We start from the raw sequence: 13,545 nt of genomic DNA, 5'->3' as shown, positions 1-13,545 counted from the left end.
TGGGACAACAGCAACCCTATCTAACATTCAAATACTGAGTCCCAGAAGAAAAGGAGAAAAGGAGTAGAAGAGTATTTGAAGAAATAACAGCCAAAAACTCCCCCAAATAGGATGAAAAACATTATATATCTTAGAAGTGCAAATAAACTCCAAATAAACTAAACTCAAAGAGATCTAAACCCAGACACACCATAATCAAGCTATGGAAAAAAAGTCTTAAAAGCAACAAGAGGTGCAACTCATTTATAGGAGATCCTCAGTAACATTAACATCTGATTTCTCATAAGAAAGCACAGAGGCCAGAAGACAATGGAATAACTTTTCAAAGTTCTTCAAAAAAACTTCAGCCAAGATTTCTAGATCTCATAAAACTATCCGTCAAAAGTACAGAAAAAATTAAAACATTCCAGTGAGGGGTGCCTGGATGTCTCAGTAGGTTGGTTTTGGCTCAGGTCACGGTCTCATGGTTGTGAGTTCAAGCCCTGTGTCAGGCTCTGTACTGACAGTGCAGAGCCTGCTTGGGATCCTTCCCCTCCTCACACACACACACTCACACACACGCGCGCACACACACACACACACACACACACTCTCTCTCTCTCTCTCTCTTAAAAGTAAACTTAAAAAATAAAAATAAAAAAATAGTACATTCCAATTATCCAGAAACTGAGAAATCACCACCAGCAGACCTGCCCTACGAGAAATATTAAAGGGAAGCCTTCAGGCTGAAATTAAAAGACTAGACAATAATTTGAATCTACACAAAGAAAGACTTCAGGTAAAGATAATTAAATAGGTAAATATAAAAAGTGTAATTTGTTTTGGTTGTAATTTTTTTCTTCCATCTGATATAAAAGTGCATAAAACAATCATTATAAATCTGTGTTGATAAGCATACACTGTATACTAAGATGTAATTTGTTAACAGCACAAAAGAATGGGGGAAGAGGGAAATGGAGCTATCTACAAGAAAATTTTTGTACACTACTGAAATTAATTTGGCACTAATCCAAACTCAATTCTTATGAATTCAATGTTAACTTTAATTCTCCAGAGCAACAACTAAGAGAACAATTCAAAATATATAATAAAAGAAATGAAGAAATTAAAAAATGGCCCACTAGAAAATAACACAAAAGAAGGCAGTAATGAAGGCTAGACCCAAGGGCCACATTTTGTATGAATCCATCATATGAAATGTATAGAACAGGCAAATCCGTAGAAATAGAAAATAATTGAGTGGAAAACAGGGACTGAGAAGGAGTAAGAGGGCGATTTATAATTGGGTATGGAGTTCTTTCTGGAGTGATTAAATGTGCTGGAACTAGACAGTGAGGATGGTTGCACAACCTTGTGAATAAAAACCACTCAATTGTATATACACTTTAAAAACAGTGGATATGCTCTAAGAATTGCCTAAAAAAGACACAGGAATGCTGCTTCAAATCACTATCAGCATGTCTTGAGACAATACCCAAGAGACTACAGCCTGACCAATCGAATTATCAGTTTCCTCTCTAGCCCTCTGGAGATATTCCATAAGGCACAACTCTATTCTCTCCCAGCCCCATCCTCTCCGCCAATGCCTAGAGCATGATCTTTTTTAAACCAAATTATGTAAATCCTGAGAAATATTTAACTCCAAAAAAGTTGGGCTAAAAACTAACATATTTTTGACCATTTCACCTCAAACAAGAAACTTAGATAATTTTCATTTATTATATTATCACTTTTTAAAATTAGAAAACTGTCATTTACTACAGATGATAGCTAACTACTAGCAGAATTTAAAACAGAATACACTGGGGCACCTGGATAGTTCAGTCAGTTAAGCATCTGGCTCTTGATTTTGGCTCACGTCATCATCTCACTGTTCATGAGAATGACTGAGCTCCACATTAGGCTCTGCACTGACAGTGTGGAGCATGCTTGGGATTCTCTCTCAAAATAAATAAATAAATATTCAAAACAAATAAATAAATAAAATAGAATACATACAGCTCAAAATGTTGGAGACTATAAAAACAAACAAAAAACATGGTCCAAGCACCAAGACAAAAAAGGACATATTTGAAAAAAGATTAAAGTAACAGAAAGACAGAAGTAAACTAATTATAACAATACTTCTAGAATAGGAAAGAAATAATCTACTATAAAAAACACTTTGATGTGTCTAGAAATAAAAAATTTAACCATAAGCGTACCAAAAACACATTTAAAAAAAGTTAAAAATTAGCAATGCCAATGTTACATATCAAAACTTGGAAGATGCAGCCAATGTAGTACTTTGAAGAATGTTTAAAAGATTAAGAGCTATTAAATTATTAAAAGTTCAAATCAAAAGTCTAAAAATAAAACTAACAAAAATACAGTAACAGAATATAAAAAAGAATGAAGAAAAATAATAACCAGAGAAAAAATCCGAGAAACCTTGCTTGAAAAGATGAAACAGATAAATTTTTATCAAGGCTAATCAATAAAAACTAGACACAAATACATGAGATGCCTGGGTGACTCAGTTGGTTGAGTGTCCAATTCCTGATTTCAGCTCAGTAAATGATCCCAGGGTCATGGGATCAAACCCTGCCTCAGACTCCACATTGAGCTTGGAGCCTGCTTAAGATTCTTTCTCTCTTTCTCTCTCTCTCAATCCCCCATTCCCTCCTCTGCCCTCCCCTTCCCCCACTCCACCCCTCTCCCTCACTCAGGCTTGCTCTCTCCCTCTATAAAAAAAAGAAAAAAAGACAAAAACAAAATAACAAAACTAGACACAAATATGAAGACAGGCAGGTATATAACCATAAACACATTTAAAATATTTTCAAGTATAAAATTTACTAACACTCTGTAGCAATACATTTGGAAATTTAAATAAAATAGATGCTTTTCTTTAAAAATATAAATTGCCAAAACTGACTCAATAAGTGTTTGAATCATGTAGAGTCTGAATGAAGCTAGAATTAAAAGGTACATACTGTATGATTTAATGCATATAAAGCTCTAGAACAGGCTAAATTAATCGATAACAAATTCAGATTGTATTTGTTAGGGCAAGTACAGCAGAAATGACTGCAACAAGACACAATAGAATTTTCAGGGATGATGGAAATAATCTCTATTTTGGCTGGAATGATTATCACATATATATCTTTGTCAAAACTATTAGAAACATATACTTAAAAATGTGTGCACTTTCCTATGTAAACCACATGTCAATAAAGCTGGAAAAAAGTTGAAAATAGTATGAAAAGATAGATACCTCAATTTTTATTTCAATATATTTTCATAACAGTGATTAACTACAAAATGTCCATCAATAAGGAAATTAAAGGGACAATATAGACTTGTATTAGTGTGAAAAAATATTTCTAACATTTTACCAAGAGAAAGAAAGGTAATCACTATAACAGGCATATTATGATCTCATTTTTTTAAATACATAATGTGATTTCAATTTACATGCATATGTTTGCAGAATAAAGTATAAAAAATAAAATGACTAAGTTATGGTCCAGGATAGTAAATTACAATAAGCCTTAGGGCTTTTTCTTTTAGACATTTTAAAATAATGAATATGTATTACCTATAAAATAACACACATTTTGAAAAATTAAAAAATTAAGTGATGATTACTTTTAATGAACTCACCACATTTATATTACCTTATCAGGGTCACAGAAATTATTCTAAGATCAACAAATAGTGAATGTTCTAAAATCAGAAACAACCATAACTCTAGCATTTCACAATGACTTAAAATAATTTTGAAAACAATCTTAAGTTTTGAAAGGACAACACAAGTCAGAAACAGGAAAGTTCAGAGATGGATAGGAGAACTAAGAAGAGATGGACATTATAAGAACTGATTTCAGGAAAAAATTAGAAATGAAAAACTATTTCAGAATTAGAAACTAAAGTAGAACACAAAAGTGCACAGACCTTATGGAAAACCTGGCAAGGGAAATAAACGATGAAAAATTAAAAAGTGAAAAAATATGACAAAAAGTATTCAGAGGAAGAAATAAGCAAGTATTTAAAACTGTAATTAAAGAAAAATTTTGTGAAATAAAATGAAGTTTAAAGAGCAATCATAAGACATACCCTAATAAAACTACTAGACTTCAAGATTATGAAAAATACTTTAGTTATCAAGGCAAAAATTTCCAATTCACTTATATATGGGAAAGAAATGTTAGCATCAGAATTCTTACCAGCAACATTTTATGCAACATCAAATTATCATGGAGACAACATATGGGTCAAGGACCTTATATTCAGCCAAAGTGCCCTTGAAGTATAAATATCACAAGTAGAAACATACAAAAATGCAGGGAATCTTGTTCTTTCCTAAGGAATCTTCTATAGAGACAGCACATTTCAGACAATTACAAAATAATCTAAGAGGCTCCAATATAAAGAAAATACAGTAGAATGAAGCACTAGACAAATCCATACCATGGAATTCTTTCCCAAAGAATCTAAGAATCAGACAACCAAAAAATTATTTGAGAAGCTTTAACATAAGAAAAATATGAGGGAATAAGAAGAACAAATGCAGAACCTTCCACAGCACAAAAAAAAGTAAAATAAAAAGTAAAAAAAAAAAATCCCCACAAAACAACAAATGTACTTTCTGTAACAAATCAATGACATGAAGAAAAGGAGGGGTGACTTAGAAAACATAACCACCAAAGGTAATATATGAACTTTTTTTGATGCTAATTTTTTAAATGTCCCATAAAAAGACATTTTTAAACAATTAAGAAAGCAGATTACATATTAGTTACTGGATGTAATAAGAAATTATTTTGTTAAGTATGAAAATGACAAGAGAAGTATGAATTTTTTAGAGATACACAGTGAATTATGTGGATGTAACCTAACACAATAGAGATTTTCAGTACTAAAGAACAAAAAAAAGAAAAAGTGATGAAACAAATGTTCAAAAAATTTGTTAACTGCTGAATCTGGATCATGGACATATGGGTTTACTACATTATTCTTTCACACATTTAAAACATTCCCTAATAAATTAAAAAATAAAACTAGAGACATAATATCCAAATAACACAAAAACATACTACATAACCATAACAAAGATAACTACTGACCAGAGAAAGTCATATATACTACCTCTCTCTATTTCACTCACACACACATACACACACACACACACACACACACACATAAAGAAAGACAGAAGTAAGGAGAAAAACTGGGAGACAGTCTTACTACAAAAAGAAAAAAAAAAAAGGACCTAAACATTGACATTCCCTCATCTAGCAGGAATTAATCTTCCTAAATTAAAAATATTTAAGTACAGAAACATCCTGGGACAGAAGAGGAGAAAGCAAAGAACTGACTTGAAAGTCATTTTGCAAATATACCCCTTGTATCTGTGCTTCCTGAGCAATCATCTAATCTTCCTAAGCTTCAGTTCCTCAGTTATAGAGAAGAAGGGGTAATAGGGGCAATCTGGGTGGCTTGGTTGGTTCAGTGTCAGGCTCTTGATTTAGGGCTCAGGTCACGATCAAGCGCCCAGTGAAGCCTGCTTAAGATTCTCTCTCTCTCTCTCTCTCTCTCTCTCTCTCTCTCTCTCGCTCTCTCTCCCTCCCCCCGCTCCTCTCTCTAAAAATAAAAGTAAATAAATAAAAAAGAAAGGGGATAACAGATGTCCTATCTGTGGCACAATCATTGCAGCCATCAAATGAGACCATATAGGAAAAAGTGATGTGTACATTACAAACAGGATACAAATGCAAAAAAAATTAGTCATTAGGTATTTTTTTTATCTTTTGCCCAGATAAAATCTCATTACCTAAAGTGTTAACTGTAAAATCACCTTCCAATTCTTCTAAATATTATCTTCTAGATATATTTCATTTTAATATCCAATATTATACTCACTACTCCTGTGTAATAGCGTAGTCCAACTACATGACCTCTCAAAGTTCCAAATAAAACTGAATCTAGCTCTTCATCACTAGTTAGGAAATCGTCTGGAGGTATAATATCTTGGAATTCAAAACGGGGAAAGAAAGTTGGATATGAGAGGCGTGGAAAATTTCCATGGGCTCCATACTGGACAGTCTGCAAGTACTTCCAAACAGGATCTCTATTAAAAAAGAAAAAGCAGTGAAAAACAATACAATATTTAATCAAGTTTCTCAACGCCGATATTATATTTTCGGCCATTTGTTTTGTCACTTTATTTCAACATGTTACATCTTTAGTGTGAATTGCTGCAAAATGATTGATAAGAATTTCTCTGGGTAAAGCAGGGTTTGGAGTGAGGAAGGTTTCCAAGACACCCACCTGTTCAGTAATGCCTCTTCTACCCACCGAGTTCTCAAAATGAAAACAAGGGTTTGCAAATTTCTCTCCTAGTAAAGAACATCTATTTCAACTGCGATGTATGTGATGTCTGTGAACTCTAAATTACATGCCATATTTCAACAAAAACTGAACTAGAAAAGGCTTGCAAATACAGAATATTATACGTGAAGCCATTTATATCATTACAGATAAATCAAGCATCCACTATTTTAATTCTCTGCAAACAGAACCCTTGTTGTATTCAGGCACCCAAACCATGCCATCATGGGAAGCTGAGCTCAAGCTTCCCACTCCGTTGGTTTAAGGGCACCCCCTCCCAAGCCCCTCATGGATAACTATTTCAGGAACAGGCGTGTAAACCAATCTGAAAAATGAAAAATAAGAGGAAGTCCGCTGAGGTGCTTCCAGGAAGTTTCCACTCTTCTAAAAGACGGAAGCTATTTCCCCGCGTTTTCCTTGTACGTTTTTTTTTTGTAATTTTTTTATTTTTAATTTTTTTTACAAATAGTTTATTGTCAAGTTGGTTTCCATATAACACCCAGTGCTCATCCCCACAAGTGCCCTCCTTGTACGCCTTTTAGCTCCACTGAAAATACATGTCCACGCCTATGAATGCACATAACCTGTAAGGTACTCGGGGACAAGGGCTGTCTTAATCGGCCCCTTATTCCGAGCACATCTCCTAGCGCATAGTGGGCATCTAACGGGTGTTTGCTCAATCAAGATCCGGGCTAAAGAGCTGAGCTCTGAACCCCAGGACCGCCACCACAGCCCTCGAGAGAGATTTCCCCAAGGCCCTGGCAGGAGGCTCGCCTGAGAAGCCTCCCCTCGCCAGCTAAGACCTTGCATTTACTTCCCCCGCGGCGATACGAGCCACCGGCAGTACGAATACCAGCTGCACTGGGAACGCGAAGGGAACTCGAAGGGAACGCGGGGAAGGTCAGGTTCATTTGGGGACGCCGAAAGGCCGTTACCCCCTACGCCCCACCCCCTACGCCCCCTTCACCTCTTGAACATCCAGGACATGGCGCTGAGCGGGTGACGAGCGGAACGCTTGGGCGCCCCAAATCGCTCTCGAGCCGCCTCGATCCGCCTCCCTACAGGCCCCACAGCCGAGAAGCCCAGGGCCGATTCCGAGCGCCTAAAGAAGAGCGCACGACTGGAAGTAAGACGCGAGTCTACTCAAACGTCGACGCCGTCGCCTTCTAGCAACAATCTGAGAGACCAGCGACGCTTTGTGACTGACATTGGCAAAGTCCAATCGCGAGGAAGGGGCCTAGGGAAATGAACCAACCAGAGCTCAGAAGGGAGGGCAACTCCGCCCCACGCAGGGATTCAAAGACTGTAGGGGGTCCCGGCTGCAGGGGCGGTTCCATCCGGGTTCTTCCCCGCCCCCAAGGCGGGCGCGCGGGAAAGCGCCGCGTGGCGTGTTGGCGGTGTCGGCTTTTTGTTTGATTCCTTCGTTCAGGCACGGGGAAACGACTCTCTTTTCCACCGCTTGCCTCAGGCCTCACGTCTCAGCCCCCTTCTTCAGGCCTTACCTCATCCTGCCTCTAATGTTCTCATTTGATGTGATCTGTAACGGGGTCTTCTAAATAAGCTCCAAGATTTTCCGAGCTCTGGAAATACCAAGGCGTTGCTTTCCTTCACTTCCTGTGGTGAACCCCGAGGGGTTTGCCCTCAAAGTATTCATGTTAAGTGTTGCTAGCAAATCTGAATCGTGTCGAGTTCAGGAGAGCCTCCTGCATTTTCTTTTTTCAAAGAAAATTTTCGTTTCTAGTGACTGATGCGTAACTTTGGTGGTGAGTGCTGGGAGTGGTGAGGGGGAGCAGCTTCGCCTGAAGCACGTGGGTGCGGAGGTGGGAAGCAGCTTATTTTCCTCAGGGAGCTGTAGGAGCAGCGCCACGGTTGGCTTTTGTGAGTCTGAGGACAGTCCTAGGAGAACTGGATTTGGGGTGGCTTGGCCAGGGGGTCGGCAGCAACTGAGTGGCTAGCAAGGCTGAGCTCTGAGCCTTGGAAGCCCAAAAGAGGCTAATTCAAGCCGGCCTTGTAACTGGTGCAGCAGCAGCACCAGAGTGAGAAGCTGATAGTGGCTTTGCACTGCACTGAGGTGTCCGTGTAACTGTTAGGACAGTTGGAGGATCAGAGGAAATGTCTTTGTGAATGTGATCAATATTACTCTTGCCGTAACAGAGTCGTCCGTTTTACCCTTCCATCAGCAGACGATGAGGGGTAGTCAATGAGGCAGTTTTTCAAGAGCCATTTGTTTGTTTTCCTAAACTATCACCTGTAAGAATGGCAGTGGAAAAAGAAATTGAATTTGCAGCAACTCTAAGAATCCTAATTTCCAAAAGTCTTGCTGTGATACAAAAACTTCCAAATTTATGTCATAACTAATAGGCTGCGGAAGACTATACGATGTTGTGTTTTTGCTTGTTTGCTTGCTTTATTCACCCATAAGGAGACAGTGCAAAGTTCAGTGGAAGAGAATTTTAAGGAATGACATCTGAGAGTCTAAAGAGTACATCTCTTAAGTGTTATCTTGGGGAAAGAGCCCGAATGCCATCCCCCTGGGCCAAGCATGACAAAGGGAGGCATGAGGATAGCCCAGTAATTTCTGAGATCCCATTAAAAAAGAAAGCTCTGCTTCATTTTCCAGAGTGTAGCCTCAAGGTTCTGCAGATCTTAGAGTCTTAAGAGAAGATAAATGTGCTAGGGCAATTTAAAGGCTAATAAAGGGGCCCTGTTAAAGGACTCAAGTGCAGCCTTTCAAAATCTTATGACAGTCCCCAGGAGTTTCCAGCTCTGTGAAGGCTGGAGGACTTCACTAGGTCATGGTTCTAGCAAACAGAGCAGGAGGCTGGTGCCTGAAAACGAGGTAGGACAAGTTATATCAGTAGTCAATGCCTGCTAAAGATGAATGGAGCCCAAGCATAAGACCTCTAAAGAGTAAGAAAAAGGCGACTGAATCTGAAACCCGTATTTAATGGACTTGAAATTTTGACATGTGCAAACTACCTGGAAGTGACTAAGTTACCTCCCATTAGGCAAACTGAAGGTGTAAGACAAAAATTCAACAGAAAAAAAAATGCAAAGCTTTATCTCTGCAAATGGAGTCCATGATTGAAACTGGTACATACTACACGTCCATATACACATACCTCTCAGTGAATTTACACCTAGGTATTTATAGCAGATACCTCTAGATGGTTGAATCAGGGGATTTTCATTTCCTTTTTTATTATATGTATGTAAAATGTTCTCTGTTGAACATTTTGGCCACAAGAAAATAAAAGATCTAAAATGTACTGTAGTAAAGTTTTTCAACTTTGTTTTTGTTATGCTTACAGAAAAGCTGCAAAATTAGACCCAAAAGTTCCCTCATATCTCTTATCCCGTTTATTTTAACAACATACACAATCACAGTACAGTTTTAAAAATAAAAAAATTAAGACTGATACAATACTATTTCTGAATATTTTTTTAATAAAGAAGACAGGAAAGGATCAAAGAAAATCTTTTGTGACTTTTTTACAACAGAAGCTTCTCAGACTTAATCAGGACCCCCAACAGATTCTGGGGCAGATTTCTGGCTACATCAGCTGGCAGGGCAGAGGAAATAATATAAAATGAATGCCAAGTAAAAGTCTTCTTAATAATATAATGATTGTCAAGTGCCTGCCTTGAAATATGTACTCAATAAATGATCTATAGTTACTATTATTGCAATAGAATTATTATCTAACGAGTCCTCTAGCATTTAACAAGAAATATAATTGACTGAAGCTTATTTCCTGGTGCTTAGCAGCTGTGTTTTTCCTAAATACCAGAATAACCCTGTGTCCAGAAGCCAGTCATTTTCCCAGATGTGTGTCCTTGATTGTTAAATTGTTTCATCAAGAACCAGGAGACACCCTGATCCCAACTCCCATTCTGAGAAATCTGTGGTGTTCCAGATTACAGAAGCCTTTCTCAGGAGATAATTGTTTCCTCCTCCTTCAGCCCTTGACTAATGCTCCTACTCAGCAGAAGACCAGAGTTGCTGAAGAGTAGGGCCTGCCTGGGATCTTAACTTCAGGAAAGCACAACTCTGGGCTATGGAATTACTTAGGGTTCTTGTCATGGCCATGGTGAAAGTGCTTATTTTAACTAATGCTGCAAGGATTGGTGAATATTTCTCTGCCTCTTTTATGGCTGAAAAATTAAAAAACCAAAACCCCAACTCAAAATACACTTTAGATATTATCAATAATACTTTTTTAATGTGGGAAACTATATTGTGTTAGCAAATCAGTTTTTAGTCATCATTACAATTCACCAAACCACTGCATCCTACAACCATACATAGGCTAATCCAAAATTAAGGTTTAACTTGCTATCCTTTAGAAAGTTAAACTGCAAAATGTCAAACATTTCTGAAATTTGAAAAAAAAAAAAAAAGCAATTGAGTACATATTTGGAGGAATTTAATCTCCTGACCTAATAGAATTAGAAATTCCAAGAGACTTACGTTCATAAACAGATGAAATTTTAGGATCAGAATATATTAGTATCATGCTTGAATTGGTAATTTTGTAATACTTACAAATGAAATTCCATTTCTCAAATATTTTTAGCAGGTGTTTGGTCAAAAAGAAAGTCAGAAGTACCCCTAGGTGAACATTAAAGCATTGATGACCTACATTAGCATCGTAGAGTTAACACAGATGGCTGTAAATAATCAGAAAATTGAGGTTATCAGGAAACAACAGTTGGCTACATTATAATCTTATAAAAAGAAAGATAATTAAAAGAACAAGACATACATTTTTACCTGTAATGTGAATACACATTTTTTTGGAAACAGTGTGAAACAATGCTAGCGTGGTGGTCTAAGATGTGCTTTTTCAGATACTATGGTAAGAGATAAATCACCATAACCTTGTTTAAAATTACTCTTTATTTGAAAGAAAATTTGAATTTAGGAAAGAAGTGACAATACTGATACATATATTTTAAAAAATATTTTTTGACTGTCATAAATTGTTTATTAGGTAAGAATTTTACACACATTTACTTACATTAGCAGTAACAGTGGAGCTGGAGAATACGGTGTCTTCTCCAAGCTGTCTCACATGGAATTTGTGACCCTTTCCAAGGCCATGCCTCTTGGGGCCTACAGATGTCAATTCTTGAATCTCCTTGTGCTTGAGAGCTGGTTTGGTGATCCACTAAGTGTCAGGATTTCTTCTGATAGCTTTATTTGTATGTGGAGTCTTCACCAATCCAGTAAGAATTCAGGACTCTCAGAACCCATGGTGGTGTCCAGCTTGTTCCTAGGCAACAGAGTGAAGGCTTGGGGCAAACTTTAGCTGATTAACACCACTATGGAGAGGCTTGCCATCAGTTGCACCTTTTGAAACTGGGCATTTGTGGTTACTGCAATGCACATGAATCCAATACATGACATAACCTTGCTTGGCCTTGTATCCCAGGCTGGATGCTTTATCACACTGGGTTGAACGGGGTACCCTGTAACTGGCAGTACTGCCAGTAGTGCACTCCGAGAATAAAGTGCATTACATTAGACTGCGTCTTCCGCCATAGCTTCAGGAAGTACTTGTAAGCACCCCTCTTGGTTGCCTTTGAGTTAAATGGCTACTGGCAGAAGGAAAGGAAAGGAGCCTTTCTCCTACAATCCCTTCCGAGTTCCTCTTAAAAAAATTTTTTTTCTAAGTACTAAATAGAATAGTTCTCAATGTTTTACCCCAAGAATCCCTTTATTATTGAAACATCACCTAAAACTTCCTTTTTTCAGGTTTTTAATCAGGAGCTTTTAATTAGCTTTTAACAAACTTGAAGTCATATATTTTGAGTAAAAATACTTTTGAAAGGCTTTTTTAAATCTGCACATTTTTATTTATCTATTTATCTCTTTTTTTTATACCAAAAATAGGTGGATAAATATTATTACCTTTGCAAGGGGTTCCTGGCCTCCAGATGGGAATTACAGAGGTCTATGTGCCAGATATTTGCATATACACATACAAAAATGAACAGTACATGGTTATTAAGAATAAAAGATAACTTGTTGTGATGAACAATAGATGTTATATGTAAGTGATGAATCTACTCCTGAAAACAAATTGCACTATGTTAACTAACTAAAATTTAAATGAAAACATTTAACTGGAGGGTGCCTGGGTGGCTCAGTCAGCTAAGTGTCTGACTTCTGATCAGGTCATGATCTCGCAGTTCGTGGGTTCGAGTCCCACATAGGGCTCTGTGCTGACAGCTCAGAGCCCGGAGCTGCTTCAGATTCTGTGTCTCCCTCTCTCTGCCTCACCCCTGCTTGTGCTCTGTCTCTCTCTCAAAAATAAATAAACATTAATTAAAAAAAATTTTAACTGGAGAAAAAAAGAAAAAAGTAACTAATATATAATCTCTAAATATACAAAAGAAAATAATGCATGTCTTGTATGGGGTTAGCAGCAAGGTAAACAAAATGAGCTACAAAACACTAAACTGCAAGGGAGATTAACAAAGTGGGTAATAGAGATAAAAAAAATACGGGACTCTGGGAACTAGGGAAAGGAGGCTTCATGCACTAGGAAGCAGCGAAGCTGGAGGGGAATGACGATTTCACTGGGTGTGTTGCAAAGGAGTCTTTAAAGCTGGAGAAAAAAAGCACCAAGTCAGAGAAGCAGTCCATTTAAAATATGATGGAGTGCTTAAAAGAATGTCTAATGAGACTGTATAAAACAGAAATGAAAAGCTCATCCAACTAAACCCAGAAAGAATGCAGTTCTATATTTCTCGATATCAATTTAATGTAGAATTTAGGGTGGACTACAGAAATAACAAAGGAGTAACTGTTTTCCCAAACACTAAGACTTGGCATGACTTTGTTCATGTTTAGCCAAGGGATTGTCCTGCTGTCCACCACCCACCTCAGGAGTCCCTTGCAATCAATGCCACACTTTGCAAGAGTCTTCCTTAATGGATACCGTCTCTGTCCAAAACAAACTACAGACCTTCCTCAACTTATTATGGGGTTATGTCCTGATAAACCTATCCCATGTTGAAAATATCTTAAGTTGAAAATGCATTTAATACACTTAACAGAACAACATCACTTAGCCCGGCCTACCTTTTTTTTTTTTTTTTTTTTTTTTTTTTTTTTTTTTTTTTTTTTTTTTTTTTTTTTTTTTTTTTTTTTTTTTTTTTTTT

General features: G+C 37.2%; 1 protein-coding gene and 1 pseudogene across 6 annotated transcripts in view; both read right to left on the bottom strand.

Annotated features, from left to right (window-relative positions):
• Positions 1-7,524, bottom strand: part of HLTF (helicase like transcription factor) — a 51,784-nt gene extending 44,260 nt beyond the window's left edge. For all 6 annotated transcript variants that reach the window (XM_039241014.1, XM_039241015.1, XM_039241016.1 and 3 more), the window contains exons 1-2: positions 7,343-7,524; positions 5,908-6,115 (exon numbers count right to left, since the gene is read on the bottom strand). In XM_039241014.1, coding sequence (XP_039096945.1) covers positions 5,908-6,115; positions 7,343-7,362 — 228 coding nt within the window. In that variant the 5' untranslated portion in view covers positions 7,363-7,524. The remainder of the gene's footprint in view (positions 1-5,907; positions 6,116-7,342) is intronic.
• Positions 7,525-11,359: 3,835 nt separating this feature from the next.
• The window catches only part of LOC120237649, a 3,608-nt pseudogene continuing 1,422 nt past the window's right edge, over positions 11,360-13,545 (bottom strand).

Source organism: Hyaena hyaena, unplaced genomic scaffold, assembly GCF_003009895.1.
Source record: "Hyaena hyaena isolate Hyena2069 unplaced genomic scaffold, ASM300989v1 scaffold_186, whole genome shotgun sequence".
Lineage (NCBI taxonomy): Eukaryota > Metazoa > Chordata > Mammalia > Carnivora > Hyaenidae > Hyaena > Hyaena hyaena.
The sequence above is the reverse complement of the archived record's forward strand: the minus strand, read 5'-3'. Positions and strand labels throughout refer to the sequence as shown.